This window comes from Fimicolochytrium jonesii, assembly GCF_025526975.1.
Source record: "Fimicolochytrium jonesii strain JEL569 chromosome Unknown EV422scaffold_16, whole genome shotgun sequence".
NCBI classification, from domain to species: domain Eukaryota; kingdom Fungi; phylum Chytridiomycota; class Chytridiomycetes; order Spizellomycetales; family Powellomycetaceae; genus Fimicolochytrium; species Fimicolochytrium jonesii.
Window position 1 is genome coordinate 136,942 of NW_026515683.1, and position 18,313 is coordinate 155,254.

An 18,313-nucleotide genomic window follows, 5' to 3' on the forward strand; every position below is an offset into this window, starting at 1 on the left:
TTAAGGGAGAGATTTGGCTGCTCTAAATTCAGAGGCCGGAGGTTCTGCCATGTGGCAAACGCACCATCTCCTATCGACAAAGGTACCAACCGTCTTGTGAACACGCGATGCAGAAAATCCCTCAAGACGGTTTTCTGTTCTCTATGTGTATTGAAACCCTAGACCCCATTCGTAAGGGGTCGCCAACTGCTTTGGTCTCTATCTACAATGATACCATCGACTGAGGCAGAGAAGTTGGATACCGCGCGAACATGCGAATGAGAAAAATCCATCCGTCCCGACTAGAGGCGTTGGGAGTCGGGGCAACCTGGGTGTCGGATGAGGTAGTGTAGAGGAACTTGGATCCGAGGAGAGGGGTAAAGATCCTTCTTGGGGACTCCCACATTGGCTGAGAAGTGATTGCTCGGCCGAATTGGCTCATTTCACAAAGCGGAGGTAACCTAGAAAATGAGGAGAAAGTCATTACATATATTCCATCTCGAGAGAATGATGGGGCGTCACCAGTAGACAATACGTACTGAATATCAGAGCACCAGCCGCGGACAATAATGCTAAATAATTCAAGAAGAAGGCATTGACTAACCGCACGAACGACCGTAACGACACCCAACAACTCACGGAACAGCGTCTTGAACAAATCCCACTGAATCGTCTCCATCTGCGTCCTCAAAGCCGACACCTCCGAATCAATCTTCGAGTCCGCCTCTTTGATCCTCAACTCCTGCGCAGACTGCTCATCGCGAATCCGCCCCTTCTCCAAACTCAGCTCCAGCCTCACATTCGACTGCACGCGGCGAAGGTCTTCGACCATCCGCGTGCGAAACTTCTCCACCTCGGCGTTCAGCCGCCCAATGTCGGACCGCAACATCCCGAAATCGTTCTTTTCGAGCATCTGAATCTCGTTTCGGACATGGGCGAAATCGACTTTGTTGGTGTAGATGGCTTTTTCAAAGTCGGATTTGGTTACTGATGTTCGGCTGATGTTGTTGATACTAGCGATGGGAGGACGAGCGTTAACCAGGTGCACGTCGTTTTAGCTTCCTGACATTCCCATTCAAACGGCCCCAATCCTCACCTCTCAGCCAAAACCTCCGACAGGCTCGCCATAACCGCCTCCGCACTCTCCCTACTAAACCCATCCCCCTCCAACTTCTGCACAAGCCTATACGTATCGAACTGGTGCGTCACCGAATACGGTCTGCTGCTCGAGTCACCATTGCTGTCGCCGCCTGGCGATGGTATGGACCCGACGGTGCCCCAGTGCGATCGGAGCCGCCGTTGGGCCTGGGCTCGGGGTATTGAGAGGAGGGAGCCTGGTGCGAAAAGTCACGTTGAGTAAGCTCGAGAGCCAGAGGTCATCTCCGCCACAATCTTCACAGGTCCTACCTGGGAAGCGGCTAAGCGCCATGGTGCCAAACAACAACGAGGGACCTTGAACTGTATGAGTAGTGTGCGCCGTCTTGATGTTCTGATTTCGTTGACGGTTGACGACTGCGGCTAACCCTCCCTTGACTCGCCGTTATGGCCTGGAAGTTGACGTCCCGATGGCACGACTTTTGGCTCCTCTCAACACAAACCTCTAAAGATTTTCGAAATTTGGGGACGAATTGGCTTGCACTGGAAGTTTGCCTGTGTTGCTGGTACAAATGGGCTCGCAGAGACTGTCGCTTGGTATATGTGGTTGTGCGCTCGATGGGGAACTGTCTGCTGAAAGTGCGAATGTGCTGGTTTTCTAATTTCAAGTAGTATCCTTTTGCCATTTCTCGCACCGAAGGGCCTATAGACAGCCAACAACCCACTCGATTGTTTCTATTGACCAGCTTCCATATCAGCCATGGCGTCAACCTCCACCGACCCACCAACACCCTCCGACACCAACACACCACCCTCAGGCACGCAAACGCCTGTAACCGACACCGATGAGAATGACGAGCTCACCAACGACAAAATGACCGAGTTCTCAGAGGAGAAGATCCGCGTCTGCGAGGCGATACTGGCGCGGACGGAGGGTGCTGCGAGCGAGTTTTTGGCGGGGAAGTTGAAGAAGGAGACGGCGCGGAATTGGGATTTGTGAGTATAAGGGGGAAAGGGGGGGGATGGGATAGGGAATGCAATGGCGGGCTTGGGCAAACTGTGCGAGAGAAGACGCGGCTTGGTGAACCGGATCAGCTAGCCGAGGGGCGTATTGTAAAGATCAAAAGCCGGGGCGTGATGGGACGGGCGGCTTGGGAAAGCGAGACCTACGGCAAATCCACAGATTGGTTCATTGAGGGTTTCCGGCTGGCATCAATAGGTTCTACAAGCGGAATACGACAAACTTCTTCAAAGACAGACATTGGGTGGAGCGGGAGTTTCCCGAGCTGAGGCCGGTGGCAGGCATAGCGCCTGCATCAAAGGTAGGTAGAGGATTCGTGATGGAACGCATCGCTTCCGTCAATTGCTGTGGAGTGAAGGGAATATGATGTGATGCAAGCATCTGCGGATCGCCTGAGAAAAGGTGCACTCGTCGCTTACTTACTGTAATGTTTCCTCCTGACATAGTAGACATTGCTTGGTACGTATCGGCTACGCTATGCATGGAGGCTCGCGGTCGGTAGTTGACAGTGTGCTCCTTTGGTTCCTGCCTGCTCCTCTTCTTGTAATCAGAAATAGGTAAGGACACCTAATCTATCGGCCGGGGTGGACATTGCGGAGTGCTCAGTGTGGTTGTGCTTCGTTATTCAAAGGCTGCGGCGTTGGAAACTTCATCTTCCCCACCCTCGACTCCAACTCTGACCTGTTCATCTACGGATGCGACCTCTCCAAGCGCGCCGTAGACTTTGTCAAGGTATGCCAACCGCACGACCCCTCATGTGGTTCTCTACCAGATTGCTCATGACCTTCTTGTTCTCTCCTAGGCGGATGCGAAATACGACACGCAAAGATGCAAAGCCTTCGTCTGCGACATCACCTCCCAGCCACTGACTGACAATGTTCCGCCACATTCACTGGACCTGGTGTCAGCTTTGTTTTGTTTTAGCGCTATCCCGCCCGAGTGAGTGCAGTATTGGACATGTGTCGTAGGTGAAGGCGCATGTGGGCGTGTGAATTGATGAAACCTGACGCATTGTCATTCCACCATCCGCAGTCAAATGCCCCCGGCGGTGGAGAACCTGAAATCAGTGCTGAAGCCGGGTGGCATTGTCTTGTTCCGCGACTATGGTAAGTGTTTAGCAGATCCCACCCAAATCAACCATGCTCGACTCATAGGCCTCTTCACTAACCCCACATCCAGGCATATACGACGCCGCCCAACTCCGCTTCAAACCCACCTCCAAGCTCAGCGACCGTCTCTACGCGCGACACGACGGCACGCTCTCCTATTTCTTCTCCACCGCAGACCTCGACCGCCTGTTTTGCGCGAACGGGTTTGTGCCCATCGAGAACACGTATGTCGTCAAGACCGTTGTGAATAGGAAACGAGAGCTGCATATGGAGAGGGTGTTTGTGCAGGCGAGATTGAGGTATCAGCCGTGATCTGGGGAATCAGCGATGGGAACTCAGGGAATACCCGTTTGAGACCACGGTTCAGTGCTAGCCTTTGGACAGATTAGCCTAGACCGCCTTCAGTATTTACGGCACAGGAAGCGATAGGGCAGTTTTGCGCTGATAGGATATGTACATTTGCTGACATGCGCATGGATCCTTGTCGGCACCATCTAATTTAATCTATCGCTGCGGTCTAACCACACAACCCCCGGCAACTCTACTTACAGTACTTCTACATCACGTCCCCACTCCAGCCGTTTCTCAGGCGCCCCGGAATCCCTGTTTCTCCGTCACAAATCATGGCAGGCCTCTATCTACCATCGACAGTTGATGGGTAGAGACTTGCGTGAACCTTTCCCTAGCCCTCATGCGCATTGTCATTCGAGTCCACGTCCGCCTACTCATCCCTCGGCCAATCCAAATGCACCTCCAAAACATCCAACTCCAGCACCTTCGCCCACTCCACGCCCAACAAATCCTTCAAGCTCGGGTTCGTCCGTCCGTTATCGCCATGCATGAATTCCTTGACGTAGGTACCCGCGCTGGTACGCAGGTCCACGCGCACTTCGTCTGTCGTGGTGGGTGTATCGGAGAGGGGTCCGTCGGCGGAGGAGGCGGGGTAGACGTGGAGGGTTTCGATGAGCTTGTCGCGGAGGAGGTCGGCCCGGCTGCCGCATAAAATGATGTTTAGTTGCGAGCAAAGGGAAGAAGGTGTGCGGATTACATACCGTGGTACACGTGTCGGGTTTTGCTGTTTGACTTCCAGGTTTGTTGTTTTGGACAGCTCTTGCAGTTGTTCGATGGTGACGGGGGACGCGAGCTTCACAAGCGTCCTGTTATCGCAATGGGAGGATGTTGTGAGACATCCTTCGATCCATTATGCTACGGATTGCACGGTATGGGCGACTTACGAGTAACTCTTGGACTTTGTGTTCGCAGCATCCTTCAACTCCTTGGTATCCTCCCTGAAAAGGTAACCAATTAGATCACACTCTTCCTTCCGGTACTATCCCATCGACCTACTTGGTGACAATCTGCATATGCCGTGCCCCCACCAATCCCTTCGCAGCCTCGTTTATAGCGTCCTCCAACGCTTTCATCTCCTCCTTAGTAGCGTCAATGCGTCTCGGGTTCAACAGTTCCAGATAGTACGGCCTGCCCTTCCCCAACATGAGCACGTCGGAATCTTCCCGGCCGGACGAGTAGAACTTATGCCCGTCCGTCCTGAAGAACTCATCCACTTTCTCGGCGACAAACTCTTCCACGGAATGCTCTGCTAGACGTTCGCCTTTGATGACCCAAGGGGAGTTGGAGATGTGACGACGCAATTTCAGATATCGGCCTGCCGTCGGGTAAGGAGTCTCAGTTTGGGCCGATGCGTCTGGGTGGCGATGGGAAAGTACTCACCAGCGACATAGATTTGCGAGTGGTTGAGTTCGGTGCCCACGACAACTGGCAGAGTCTTGACCGCTGGTGGAGGGCACATGGACGCGCTACAAACAAATTGGGTTGAATACGGCCGCTTATTATGCGTCGACGGAAATCGTGAGATTGAGCTACCTTGCGAAATGCTCATAAGTGAGGTCTTCGACAGCTTTGATGATCTTCTCGAATGAGATACCATGAACGACGATTTGGCCCTATATGGGGCCGATGTTCACGCTGTCAATAATCCCATCATCTCTCCCAGCTATATGAAAAACTCACCTTCTGCCGTGTTGTCTTGACTTTCAGTCCTGCTTCCGGTATCTTGGTCAAGAACTTGTACTCCTGGGCCGTCTCCTTATGCTCCAAATGTACGATGACGCTGAACGGGCTCACTTGATCGAACATTAACCCCGATAGCTGGCTGTACGCATTCGCTAGAAGCATCCTTAGAACCTCCTTCACCTCCACATCCGGGAAGATCACGTCCGACGTTCCAAGTTCCTGTTCAAGATGTCTCACGTAAAGCACATACGATTTCTGTCGTATCGCGAGTTGTGTTGGGAGTCGCATGCTCAGCACAAACGTTTGGTTGGTAGCCGATAGTTCATAGTTCTCGTTTCTTTGCATATCGTAGGCTTTCTGAGCTACGGCCTGGTGGTCATGATGCAGGAGCCCTAGACAAGCCGAGCAGATCTGAGATGGCGTAGGTTCCGGTGCAACTGCCGCTTCCTCTGCAAAGGAAGGCTCGTCAGCAAATTCCTGGTCCGTCCGTGTGTTTACTGGGGAAAGCGATGTTTCAGCCACCGAGCGAGTAGTGTGAATAGTTCAGCAGGTATGTTCGTACCTGGCAGGACCGTCCCATCCTCCTTTTCCACCTTCGCCTTCTTCGCTTGGTGCCCTGCGTCATTCCCCTCGGGCGTCTCGCTTGTAGTCTCAGGCACTTTGTCGGGCTTTCCCAGCGACGCAGTATTCAGTTCTGACTTTGGCTCTGCAAGATGCCTCGCTTGCACACTGGGGAAAACCGCAGACTCCGAGGATCGTTTCGCAGAGGTCCACTCCTTTGTCAAGTCCAGCAAATTGACATGCGTCGTTCTGTCGCGAACTCCCAAGTAACGGAAAACGCACCGAGGGCAGCATCGAGCTCCCAGAAGCCTGGTGACTAGCTGTTCACCCTGTTCCGCCGAAAGGCTCAGGTGGCCTGCGGGTAGGCGTTGCAGCAGCCTCAGTGCCAGGTTGGCGACGGACATGACTCCAAGACGGCAAAGCACAAGGTCGTGGTGGGGAGGTTCACTACGAGGGACTTGAGATCCCGAAGAAAGTTTGCGAGTCCGACTGATGCAGCTATATGGCAGTTTGAATAGGGTGTCCGTTGGGAAAAGACAGAAACGGAGACAGAGGGAAAACGCGAGAAGCGCTCGACTGACAGTGGGTGGCTGTGCAAAGGCCTAACAGGCTGAGGGGAAGCGACATTCCCACTACAATCCATCCATCCATCCATCCACCGTCGAACAACGAACGCATCCTGCAACGCACAGCAGAGAACAGCATCCATCCATCCATCCATCCATCTGATCCTCACACAACGTAAGTGGAGAAGTTCTCGGCCGCCGGCCCGGCGGAAAAGGAGCGGCATCGATTACCCTCTGGACCACCTATGGATGAGCCGTGGGAAATCCGCGTCCGAAATGGCATAAGATCTTGGAATGTCGATCGTGCACCACCGCTAACCTCGCTCGGCATCTTGTAGACTATAGCAAAAATGGCCGACGGCTCGCAAATGCCCACCTTCAAGCTCGTTCTTGGTAAGGATACGACGCCATCCTCGAACGTGGATTTCAACTTGGCGCGAACGCTTGCGCAGGAACGATCGCTAAAACGAATGTTATTTGCTCGATATTAGTTGGTGATGGTGGAACAGGAAAGACCACCTTCGTGAAGCGTCACTTGACTGGAGAGTTCGAGAAGAAGTACATTGGTGAGTACTTCTGAACGATGGGACTGATGGAGGGGTGCTCGTGGGAATATTCTAGGGCAATGGAGGGGGTATGCGGGGAATTCTCGAAGTATTTCGACGATGAATCGACATTCCCCGCATTTCCCGGTAGACGACGGAGTTGCCAGACAGATTAGCGCAGGAGGAGCCTAGAATTCGAATTGCAGAGGCGGACATCTGATCTTCCCATCTCGAAACTATCACAGCCACCCTCGGAGTCGAAGTCCACCCCTTGACTTTCCACACCAACTTCGGTCAAATCTGCTTCAACACATGGGACACCGCTGGGCAAGAAAAGTTTGGTGGTCTCCGTGACGGTTACTACATCCAGGGACAATGCGCCATCATCATGTTCGACGTGACGTCTCGTATCACATATAAGAACGTCCCCAACTGGCACCGTGACCTTGTCCGGGTGTGCGAGAACATCCCAATTGTTCTGTGCGGAAACAAGGTTGACATCAAGGAGCGTAAGGTGAAGGCCAAGGCAATCACCTTCCACAGGAAGAAGAACCTTCAGTACTACGACATCTCCGCAAAATCCAACTACAACTTCGAGAAGCCTTTCCTCTGGTTGGCGCGTAAGCTTATTGCGTATGTATCTTTGACAGAGAAACTTCTTGATTTGAAAGTGGAAAGAACCGTTCATCTGACCCAAATTCCTTGGCAGTAACGCCAACCTCGAGTTCGTCGCCGCCCCGGCACTGGCCCCCCCGGAGGTCCACCTTGACCCCGCACAAGCAGCCGAGTACGAGCGCCAGCTCACCGAGGCGCTTGTCCAACCCCTGCCCGCCGAGGAGGACGAAGACTTGTAGATAATATATCCCTGGGAAAACAATACGGAAGGATCAGCTCCCTCACCATTCGGTCCCCTTTTCACTGTCTGGGGAGAGAGGGTAGATGCTCTTACTCTCAAGACTGGAAAAACCCCTGTACCTATCTCACAACCCGGAACCGTCGTTCGCTGAACGCACCTCTCGATAGTGGTGGGAGCATTAATCACCCGTCCTAATCCGAACCAATCCCCCTTACCTACCCCCGTCTGTCCCTCTTCGTTGATGGCTTTTTTTGTCTTGGTTTTTTTTTATTTGGTCCGGTTTGCGGTGAGGCGTAATATAAAATGGATACACAAAACAGATCTGAGCAGAATCTTATTACGACGGATCAGATAGCATCACACGATCCATCCGCACCATCGAGGGAGTCTGGGCGGATGCTATCGATGAGGACGGGAAGCAGCAAGCTGGGATTGCTGGCTGGTCCTATGCCGGTCAGCCCCTCGGCGAATGCAACGTAATTGACGCCACCGTCAATGGAAGGCGAAGCGGGATTGATAGGAATGTTACCTTGTGTATTGAGCAAAGCCATGGGCATTGGGGCTACATACGCCAACAAAAACACACTACAAAGAAGGGGGGGTACCCGATACCAGAAATTACTGTTCCTGCCTCACGGTATACACATTTCCCATCCCATCCGCTCCAGAGCTCATCTTTCCAAGGGAAGCACAGGTAACCTAAGCTACAGAATAGACCCATTTGCAAACAAACGAAAACAAAGCAATAGCATCGATGATGGAGAGGGGTGAGGGTTCGAAGGAGTGCTTACGGGTACGGGTACCAACGCGAGAGTTCAAGATACGCAGTGTTCTCCCCGTATGATCAGACCATCAACGCTTCATGTGTGTTTAGAAGACCGGTTGTGCCAAAAATCTTCCAAGAAATGTTCATTGGGGTGTTTTTCTCACGCAGATCCCTCATCAGAAGCAGCAGCAGCCTCCGCAGCGCCACCGACGCGTTTGCCGACTCGTACGAATCCATCTTCGCCGACCCACATGTCGACGTTGTCCGTTGCGCACGCGTCCGCGTTCTCGGGTGCGAGCAGGTCTCTAAGGGTGGCGGCGTCGAGGACGTTTTCGGGAAGCTTGGCGAGGATGCGTTGGATCATTTGTGCGCGTTGGAGGGTTGAGAGGTCTGGTTGGGGTGGGCTGGGGGGTGGTTGGGTTTGGGCGGCGGGTGTGGTCACGTCAGCGGCGGGTTTGACCGTCGCGACTTCGGACTTGCGTTCGGGTTGAGCTTGCTGGTCCGGTGGAGCGGGAACAGCTTCCTGTTGCTGTTTCGCCAGTTCAGGGGCCTGGGGCGGCGCATCTACGGGCTGGCGCTGCTCAACGATAGACTGAGCGTCTTGCTTTTCCGGTTCCTGTTTGTCCAGAGGTGTAGCAATGGACGCCGGAACTTGCTGTTCCTCCGCGACCTTGACCTCAACAGGAGCCGGAGGCGCCTCTTTCACCATATCGATATCCATCCAGTGATCCACGTTTGTCTCGGGCACTTGATCCCAACCTCCAGCCTTGAGAGTTCCCTCGATCTTGGCTGCCTCGATGTCGTGCTGGCTATTCTTCACACCCAGCGTAATCATGGTAGCTGTACCGCCCCGCTCAGCTTCATACTCGCCATCCCGGTCTACTTTGCGCCGTTTGTTGCCCCCGCCATCCCGACTGCAAGACCGGCGGCAGCGCTCGGGGGGCGGTGGGAGCGGGGGGCGGAATTGTTGAATGTTGGGGTTGCCCCTATCACCCTCAGGGTTACGATCTCGGTCCCGACCACGGTCTCTTTCACGGTCGTGGTTGTGGTCTCGATCCCTAGGTCTGTCTTGGCTACGCCCATGGTCGAAATCTAAAGTCCTCTTGTAAGCGCCTCTTCCGATTCACAAATGAGTACCACCATATGTACCTCCACGTCTGTTGCGAGGATCCAAGTCCTGTTCAACGCTCGGGGCGTAATGGTCTCTGTTTCGTCGGGAAGGGTGCATATCAACCTGCATTGATGTAACGACATCACGATCCAAGTCGGCGTCCCCTCTCCCCCGAGGGTCAAGCCGGACTACCGGCAAGTCATCTGCCGGCTCATCATAGCGCTTCTCACATGCGCTGCTCCGTCGCTCAAAAGACGGTTCTTCCGGCTCCCTATGCCCCTTCCTGTCGCGGCCATGTGATCTGTCGTGGTCCCGTCTGTCTTCTTGTGGACTCATTCGCCTTCTGATACTCATGGAGTCAGCGCAGCCCGTAGATCTCTCTGGGGTCCTTGATAGGGTTCTTCGGACCGGCTTCTCCCAGCTGGTTTCACGAGTTTCAGTGTTGTAATAGTATTCTTCGCCAGATGTTTGCGACGTGTAAAGTTCCCAGGGCGGAGGAAGGTTTTCTTCAGTCTCGCCTTCCTCAAGGCTACGGCGGTCCCCACCTCGTTCGGTCCGTGATCCTCTATAGGATTATGGGAAGGATTTTAATGTCTATTCTCATGAGTTCGGAGCTTGTCGCTGGGATGGGACTACAAACCTGGTGTTGCGTCCCTTCAAACGCAGATCGTCATCACGAGATTGAAGGTCATCATCGTCGATACGAAAACGGCCCGCAGTCTTGAAGCCGCCATTTCGTTGAGAAGTTGCCTCTGCAGTGGTAGAAACTAATAGGCGCTTGCCAACACCCATCGATCATAGGATCTGTGATATATTACCTCGCATTCCCCTGCCCCCACTTCTGTTAGAATGGCCACTTTCGTGTGGATCTCTGTCAGCATCCTGAGGAATCAATCAGCAATAGTGAGAAAATGCTCCCATATCTCGTAAAAGTGATGTACAGCGGAGGCGTCAAAAGTACCCTTGGTGGTCGATAGTATTGTGCCGTTCTTCCTCTGCTATTGTCGTCGTCGTAGCTTTCACGGCCCAATTTCTCACCGAGGCGGTCCCAAATACTCCCACGGGATCGCGAACGCGCAGGCTGTTCTCGGTCATGCTGATCCTTCTGGTAGTGGCGGTGAGACTCGCGGGGCGACTCGCTGGAGACGTCTCTGAACCTGTCGGCGGCGGCTGGCGGCGGGTCTTGATCGCGCTGCCGATGGCTTCGGTGGGTGCCTGATCTAGCTGGATCTCGTGCTGAACTCCCCATTTAGAGCGATCGAAAATGTGGATGGCGACGGTGAGTACAAGTGGTCTACGAGGGAGGAGCTGTGCCGAGAGGGGTTTCTGAAGCTACAGCGTGGTTCGTTCTCTTTCTCTCTCGCTTTGACTTGATTGGGTGCACTTCCACGTTCCCAATTGCGGTGGCCTCTTTTTCCCAGGGGAGGAAGGCGGGGGCATGGATGATGGATTGGGACCCCCCGCGTGTCGTTCCAGTGTCGAAAGTCACAAATTACTGTATTGTCGCCCAAAATAATACGTACGTAGCACCGCTTTGTTTCCGTTGAACCTTCCATCGCCCAGGTCCCGGGCTGGACTGCTCTGCTATTATCTATATCATGTGCTATGCGCTCGTACCGGAACCCTCGGGCCCCGGCATATCAAATTTGCCCGTCAATTGTGGCTGCATCGGGAGATAGCGGTATGGTCAACATCGTCAGAAGAATTGTTGGTTCGGCGATCTCATGTCCACACAAATTTTTGTTTAGACCCCTGCTATATAGTAGCTATACATTGCGTGCGCCGGTCACTGGTTTATTCGGAAATCGGAGTTGAAAGTCTGGACGATCACCTCTGCCGGTATCGCTATGCCACCCATGCCTCTTGCCCAAGTTGACTGGAATACATCCTCAGCTCCTTGCACAAACACATTTTCTGATAGAAAGTTGATTGGGAACATTTCTGTGATCGTGTCGGCCGTGGGAGACCAAGGAAAGGAGAGAAGACGAAAAGCTGAAACGGCATGCGTAGGAGAGCAATTTTGAGGACAGTATGGTTAGTTTGTTGCGGGGTGGCTATTCCCGCCGTCCGACAGATGTACCCCTTCATCAATCCACATCGGGTTCATGCGGGACGAACAGGAGGGTGAGGGGGCTTGTATAAAAAGCTGTCGAGGGGATGAGTGTCCTCTTTCCGAAGAAGGTTGTGAACGACTCGCACATTCTTTCCGCAACGTAACATTCGAGATATTCCCACGATGAGGATCGCGTCCGCGTTTATTGCGTTGTTTGGTTGCGCTGGGCTCGGTGCTACGACGCCGGTAAGCTATCATCCCGCCGGCCGGTCTCTGATGCACATCAGTAGCCTGCATCCCCACTGACATCTCACTCATCTCCGGCTTTGTTGCTTGATCAGGTCACACCAAGAGCAGACGCCGCCACCCCCCTCGGCCAATGGTCCCCCCTCCTCCCACTCCCTCTCTCTCCCATCTCCGGCGGCATCAGCCCAACCGGCGAAATCCTCCTCTTCTCCGGAAACTCCCCCGGCGGCTGGCTCTTCACCAACGGCGGCGGCAACTGGACCTACTACGTCGTGGTCTCCACCGACCAGCTCCTCAACCGCAAACCCATCCCCCTGCAGGGCGCGACCACCTCCGAGATGTTCTGCCCCGGCACGACAAATATGCCCGACGGCCGTATCCTCGTGAACGGCGGCAGCGGACCCGTTTCGGCGATTATGTATGATCCTGCAAAGAAGACCTTTGGACCCGTCGCGTCGATGAATGTGCCGAGGGGGTACCAGGCGAATGTGTTGACGACGAACAACAAGGTGTTTACGATTGGGGGTTCGTTCGTGAAGAAGTATGGGAAATATGGGTTTGGGGGGAGGGATGGGGAGCTGTATACGCCTGATGTGAATGGTTTGGGATCGTGGGCCATCTCGAACCCGAAATCTGGGAATATTATTGGTGGGATGGAGGACTCGCCTAGCCCGGACCCGGAGGGCATTTATAGGAGTGATAACCATGCTTGGCTCGTAAGTCATCTACTTTTTCTTGGCCTCTTGCACTCACCACATCAGTTGACTTACATATGTCCATTCCTTGCTCACCATCTTTCAGGTCTCGTACAAAAGCGCCGCCGGCGACGACATGGTCCTCCACCTCGGCCCCGTCAAAACAATGCACAACATCAACACCTCCAAAGGCACCCTCACCTCCCTCGGCCCCCGCGGCACCGACTCCTACGCCATTAACGGCGGCTTTGTACAGTACTCCCCCGGCCGCGTCTTTAAAACGGGCGGCGCGACCGCTTACGGTAACAGCCAGAGCAGCGTCGGGCTCGCCGCCTCCAAAGCTACGTACACGATCCGCTTCGATACCCTCCCCACAGGAGGAGCTGTCCAAGTCCGTCAGAATGCGGACATGCACAATGCCCGAACGTTCTGCCATTCGATCGTCCTGCCGGGCGGGAAGATCTTTGTCGTTGGGGGACAGACCAACATTCATATCTTTGAGGACACGAATGGAGTTCTGACGCCCGAGTTGTATGACCCGGGTAGTGGCGTGTTTACGGTGCTGCCTGCTATGCAGAAGGCGCGGACGTACCATTCGATTGCGTTGTTGACTAAGGATGGGACTGTTCTTGTTGGAGGTGGGGGTGCGAAGGCAAATAAGTGCTCGACGCCTGGGAAGGCTCCCTGTACGGATGCCGTTCATTTTGATTCGGAGGTAATCGTCCATTCGTCTACATCTACCTTGGTGCCAAGGCCACTCTGCGCAACTCTTGAAGACTAACCCACCATCTGCCTTGATCCTATAACAGATTTACACCCCACCCAACCTAACAACCGGCCTCCCCCGCCCCGTCATCACCAAACTCAGCACGGGCACACCCGCCCCCTACAACGCCGTCCTCCTCCCCTTCCAATCCCCCCTCACAATCCTCGCCACCAGCTGCGGCAACGGCTGCACCTATGAGCTCCTCCGGCTCTCCTCGGCAACGCACTCCGTCACCAACGACCAGCTGCGCGTGCCGCTGCAGGTGACGAAACGCGATGCGGTGAATGGGGATGTCGCCCAGATTTATAGGGGGGATTTGCCGTTTGTGACGGGCGGGTATTATTATTTGTTTGCGATTAGTGGGCAGGGGGTGCCGAGTGTTGCGGGAATGGTTAAGGTGGTGCGGTGAGTGGGAAGCATACATACCTCCCGCCTCTATGGTGAAACTCCACAGCTCTGCGTCGCAGGCGGCGTAGCTCTAGACCTCTGGCGTACGATGCGCCTCATGCGCCAGTCCCCCTTTCAAGTAGCATAGAGTACAGACATATAGAAGCCATTAGAGCTGGGACGACTACAAAGGGAGTGTCCTGCCTTGATCCTGTAGACAATTGCTCCGAGAATAATATCGATATATGGCCGTTTGCTCGAATGACAGTTGCGAAAGGAGAGCGTCGGAGCGTCACAAGACTGAGTCATCGCGCGTCTGCGGACGGCCGTTTGTCGTCGCTCCTTTTTCAGCCTTTTTTCCAACGTGCTGTTTTGCTACTAGTATCCACAGCTTGGCATCCCACGACGATACTGGGATAGTGGTTGCCGTTCCGATACATACATTGCGTACTTGCCTGGGCAACATAGAAAGCATACGGCGGCGTGGGTCGGGATATCCTTGGTCGTGAAACTACGCACAGCGCAACGCCGAGTCGGAGGCGGAACGAGCAACGGAGCCACCAACAACACAGGCCCGACAAAAACCAGCAGAAGCGAAAAGATAGCGCTCTCTGCACCTCACGTTCAGACCGCTCTCGCTCTTTTGCATCCTTCCTCGGGCATCTGTCCAGTTTCGGAAGTGAAGCTGAAGGAAGCTCGGTGATAGGCCCTGAACCATGGCGACCCCTTCAATTGACACAAGCACACTAGCCACGGCTGTGGTGGAATGGGTCGCTTCATTGCAGCTGGAGCGACCGTGTCACACACCTGAAGACCTCAGCAATCCAAATCTCTTATATGATGTTCTCACCGAAGTGTAAGTTATCCCTCGCCCTATATATGTATATATATCGGGCAAAAGTCTGGTTTTTTACGCAGCGGCAACCCTCTAATTTTTCGAACAGTGATCCGCAATGGTTCAAAGCCTCTCGTGCCGGCTCAGGCGCTGACGCCAACGACAACTGGGTCATGAAGTTTAACGGACTGAAGAAACTGTACAAACTTCTCATCGGCTACTACGAAGAGGTTCTCGGCCAACCCACAGGCGGACTCGACGTTCCGAATCTAACCTACATTGCACGAGACGAGGATGTTGCCGAAATGGTGAAACTAGCGCAACTGGTCGTAGCCCTCGCCGTACAGAGCGAGAACAACGGACGATACATCCAGAAGATCCAGGCATTAGACCAAATGTCGCAACATGCTTTGATGTTTGCCATCGAGAACGTCATGGGGCGATTGACGAACCCAGCCAGTGCTGGACGCAGGCTGTCGGAAGTCGGAGCGGATCTGGACGACAGCAACGATGCTTTGATGTACGAGAAAGGGGAACTGGAGAGCAAGAATAAGGAGATGGCCGAGGAACTTAATGCGTTGCGGGCCGAGAATGAGAAAGTCAACTTGGCGAATGGAGCATTAGAGCAGAGGATGCGAGAGATGGAATCGACGCTTTCGCAGTTGACCGAGGCGGGGCAGGTCGATTTCATTCTGAGAACAGAGATTGATAACCTGAAAGCGCAGCTGATGAAAACGGAAAGCAGGCGCGCCGAGGTCGAGCAGCAATTCGAGAAACAGAATTCAGTGATCACTGACCTTACCCGGAAATACGAGGAAGCCTCAAACGACGCCGAGGAGGCCTCGCGCCTCAAAGACGCTCTGAACGAGTTCCGCCACATGGCAGATAAGCTACAAAAGTCCGAAGCGATCGTCGACAAATACAAGAAACGGTTTGAGGAGGTTGGGGATCTTCGCAAACAGCTGAAAGCCGCTGAGGAACAGGCCGCGCAACAGGCGCAGCGCAATGTGCAATTGGAGGAGGAGTTTCGGAAGGTGGCGCCGATAAAGCCACTTGTTAATACTCTGAAAGACCAGCTTAGCACCTTGGAGTCGAGGATAAGCTCGCTTCAGGTGGAGAATTCGACGCTGGAGTTTCAGTTCACGGAAGCAAGGACGAAATTGGAGCGGTATGAGATAGAGAGGAGGAATGACCATGAGCATATCCAGAATCTGGAGGATCGGTTGAGGGAAGCTGAGCTGAGAGGTAATCTTCATTATCGCAAACTGACGAGGAGAGGCAAAGGTCTCACGTTCGATGCTTTTTAGGCCCACCGATATCAGGCACCGCCGCCACCGAGCTGGGATCAGATATGAGCAGCGTCAAGGTGGCCCAACTCGAACGAGAGGTGGAGCGGTTGCGGAATGAGAAGACATCTACGCAAGCTATTGCAGAAAAGGTGGTCGCCCTGGAAAATATGCTGGAAGATGCCAATCGCCTAAAAGCGAAATACGAGAAGGACTACCGATTCGCGTTTGAGAAGAATTTGGGTTTGGAGAATGAGCTTAGACAGATCCGGTCTATGTCTGACGTCGATGGGTATGTCGCAGGGTTCTGCTGGTTTCCCCTCACATTTCGCCAACACTAACCGATGCTCGTCGATTTATGACAGACGCTCCCAACCCTTCTCCCCCAGCACACCAACCACCCCCTCCCACCTTACAACCGAGCTCCAAGCCGCGCACAAGCAAATCCAAAAACTCACCGAAGAGCTTCGCCAAACCATCGGTCGCCTCAACAAATTCTCCTACGAGCGCGACCGTCTCCAGCTCGAGCTCAACGACGCCCAATCCGCCGTCACCCAGCAGGAGCGCGTCATTGGGGAGCTCAGGAGTGATCTGGCGGCGATGGAGTCCCGGGGGCAGAGTTCGGATGAGAATGTGCAGCGGATTGCGGCGATTACGAAACAGGCTGTGGATGCGCAGAGCAAGAATGATACGCTGCATGCGGCGTTGAAGCAGGCGAAGGAGGTGGGTTTGTTGTGGTGTGCTCCGGGGATGTGCTCCAACCTCAAATCGAAGTTTGGTAACTCACAACTTATCTCGTTTCGTTCAATCAGCACATCCGCCGGCAAGAAAAGTCGCTGAAAGACTATTTCGCGCTTTTGCCCAAAGACGACAACTTTACCGAAGCCATCGCGTCGCTCCAGTCCACCCTGTCGGAGCGCGACGCTGAGCTCCTCAAGCTCAAACATGAGCTCGCTGATACCCGCGCCGCGGCGAGGCGTGAACAGGTAAGAGCGGTTGTGTATGGGAAGCTCTGGGACATTATTGATTTCACCTCTCATGATCATTGTGTGCTGACCTATTCTTTCCTCCCCACCCTTCAGTTCCTCATGGCCAGCGCCTGGTACTCCACAATAACAGACTCGCAAATCAAAGCCTCGGCGCGCCTTACCGTCAGCGGCGCCAACAATCATAACAACGCACGACAACAAAATGGGGAGAAGGTCAATGGGGGATTGGCTGGAGGACCGCCTGAGACGCCAAAGAGCTGGCTGCAAAGACAGAGGATGCAGGTGTTGGAGCAGCAGCAGCATTTGAGGTAGTGTGGGGGTGCGAGGAGGAGGGTGGGGGGGCACTTTTTGCTAGCTGCGCGATTATGCGATATACGGTGTAGCGGACGTTTACTCGACCGCGGTGGACTAAGGAAGGATGACGAAACACACGGCGGGTGGGTGGACAATCCAATATGGGTTCCGAGCGAGGCGGTTTACATAGAAGAATGGACAGCATGCGAAGCGGCGTAGTGTGTACATCTAAATTGATCTCTTGTTTTGGTTTTTCTGATCTCATTGGTTGGCAACATGGGCTGGATATCCAATGCTCGTATCATACTCTCTTGTATCCATCATGTTTTGTCGATCCACGGTTCACATATGCTACGCTAATAATACTAGGATCGTTTGCCGCGCATGAAGTCGGGGTTATCTCGCAAGCGGCATCTGTGCGCATAGGATGGAACTTGACCTTTCATCACAACCATCTGTCCGATGTTCGTATGATTGACCCTTGATCCGCTAACTGGGGCTCACATTAATCCATATGTTTCACGCCAATGCATCGATGCCACTCGGTAACGGCAATGGTGTACCACCCTAGTCCTAGATGTTCTTGTCGGAAAACGACCGCGGCCCAGTCTAAAATGACAGTATCTGCCCTTCACAGTTGCGCCTTTCTCATCAGAAGGGTAACCATCTGAATCTGCCCAAGGCTTTGGGGAGAACGGGAACGGGAGCGTTTTTTATTCTCGCTCCGTGCGAAACCAGCCAGTGGCAGTGGGTATTTGCGGTTCATATCCGTTCTAGACAAAGGCCGGTAGATAGCGGTGAGAAGAGAGGGATTTTGTAAACAATCTATCGAGAAGAAGCGAGACCAAGTTCCTCATATTCGTATACATTGTATTCACACTCAAGCGCCAGTACTGAAGCCGCGTCTACAGCAAAAGCCATTCTCCCGAATTGATTGCCTAATGCAACGCAACTCGTCTCACTTTCCGGAACCGTCGTCTGCTGGCTTATCCTTTTCTTCTGACTCCTTGTCCTTTCCATCTGACTCGTCATCTTCGTCTGAGGCATAACCGGCGACCAATGACGATAAAGCGCTAGCCGATACTGGTTTCGTGGTTGATGCGCCGTCGTTTGCATCCC

General features: G+C 53.7%; 7 protein-coding genes across 7 annotated transcripts; 4 read left to right on the forward strand and 3 right to left on the reverse strand.

Moving 5' to 3' along the window:
* Positions 1 to 289: 289 nt before the first annotated feature.
* On the reverse strand, positions 290 to 1,587 carry EV422DRAFT_97548 (DUF1640-domain-containing protein). The gene is made up of 5 exons (XM_053074554.1): positions 1,387 to 1,587; positions 1,076 to 1,313; positions 619 to 992; positions 519 to 551; positions 290 to 440 (listed from the first exon to the last, which is right to left on the reverse strand). The coding sequence occupies exons 1-5, from the start codon at positions 1,406 to 1,408 to the stop codon at positions 418 to 420; spliced, it is 690 nt and encodes a 229-aa protein (XP_052924426.1). The 5' UTR covers positions 1,409 to 1,587; the 3' UTR covers positions 290 to 417.
* Positions 1,588 to 1,948: 361 nt separating this feature from the next.
* Positions 1,949 to 3,516, forward strand: EV422DRAFT_497664 (S-adenosyl-L-methionine-dependent methyltransferase; the record flags this gene model as incomplete). The annotated part of the gene is made up of 6 exons (XM_053067962.1): positions 1,949 to 2,070; positions 2,294 to 2,396; positions 2,702 to 2,827; positions 2,898 to 3,034; positions 3,128 to 3,201; positions 3,275 to 3,516. The coding sequence occupies 6 exons, from the start codon at positions 1,949 to 1,951 to the stop codon at positions 3,514 to 3,516; spliced, it is 804 nt and encodes a 267-aa protein (XP_052924427.1).
* A 216-nt stretch (positions 3,517 to 3,732) lies between these two features.
* On the reverse strand, positions 3,733 to 6,447 carry EV422DRAFT_588375 (uncharacterized protein). The gene is made up of 8 exons (XM_053073493.1): positions 5,801 to 6,447; positions 5,236 to 5,735; positions 5,089 to 5,168; positions 4,936 to 5,021; positions 4,552 to 4,870; positions 4,440 to 4,493; positions 4,257 to 4,361; positions 3,733 to 4,196 (listed from the first exon to the last, which is right to left on the reverse strand). Exons 1-8 carry the CDS (start codon positions 6,201 to 6,203, stop codon positions 3,926 to 3,928), a joined length of 1,818 nt encoding a protein of 605 aa, XP_052924428.1. The 5' UTR covers positions 6,204 to 6,447; the 3' UTR covers positions 3,733 to 3,925.
* A 7-nt stretch (positions 6,448 to 6,454) lies between these two features.
* On the forward strand, positions 6,455 to 8,097 carry EV422DRAFT_533526 (P-loop containing nucleoside triphosphate hydrolase protein). The gene is made up of 5 exons (XM_053070600.1): positions 6,455 to 6,540; positions 6,704 to 6,758; positions 6,857 to 6,931; positions 7,156 to 7,543; positions 7,620 to 8,097. Exons 2-5 carry the CDS (start codon positions 6,716 to 6,718, stop codon positions 7,762 to 7,764), a joined length of 651 nt encoding a protein of 216 aa, XP_052924429.1. The 5' UTR covers positions 6,455 to 6,540; positions 6,704 to 6,715; the 3' UTR covers positions 7,765 to 8,097.
* Positions 8,098 to 8,273: 176 nt separating this feature from the next.
* Positions 8,274 to 11,080, reverse strand: EV422DRAFT_533530 (uncharacterized protein). The gene is made up of 5 exons (XM_053070601.1): positions 10,605 to 11,080; positions 10,462 to 10,525; positions 10,284 to 10,395; positions 9,682 to 10,208; positions 8,274 to 9,624 (listed from the first exon to the last, which is right to left on the reverse strand). Exons 1-5 carry the CDS (start codon positions 10,890 to 10,892, stop codon positions 8,693 to 8,695), a joined length of 1,923 nt encoding a protein of 640 aa, XP_052924430.1. The 5' UTR covers positions 10,893 to 11,080; the 3' UTR covers positions 8,274 to 8,692.
* Positions 11,081 to 11,773: 693 nt separating this feature from the next.
* On the forward strand, positions 11,774 to 13,859 carry EV422DRAFT_97624 (uncharacterized protein). The gene is made up of 4 exons (XM_053074555.1): positions 11,774 to 11,942; positions 12,038 to 12,658; positions 12,744 to 13,352; positions 13,447 to 13,859. The coding sequence occupies exons 1-4, from the start codon at positions 11,880 to 11,882 to the stop codon at positions 13,810 to 13,812; spliced, it is 1,659 nt and encodes a 552-aa protein (XP_052924431.1). The 5' UTR covers positions 11,774 to 11,879; the 3' UTR covers positions 13,813 to 13,859.
* A 306-nt stretch (positions 13,860 to 14,165) lies between these two features.
* Positions 14,166 to 17,693, forward strand: EV422DRAFT_533535 (HOOK protein-domain-containing protein). The gene is made up of 6 exons (XM_053070602.1): positions 14,166 to 14,646; positions 14,735 to 15,870; positions 15,933 to 16,203; positions 16,277 to 16,634; positions 16,724 to 16,897; positions 16,994 to 17,693. Exons 1-6 carry the CDS (start codon positions 14,507 to 14,509, stop codon positions 17,210 to 17,212), a joined length of 2,298 nt encoding a protein of 765 aa, XP_052924432.1. The 5' UTR covers positions 14,166 to 14,506; the 3' UTR covers positions 17,213 to 17,693.
* The last annotated feature ends 620 nt before the right edge of the window (positions 17,694 to 18,313 follow it).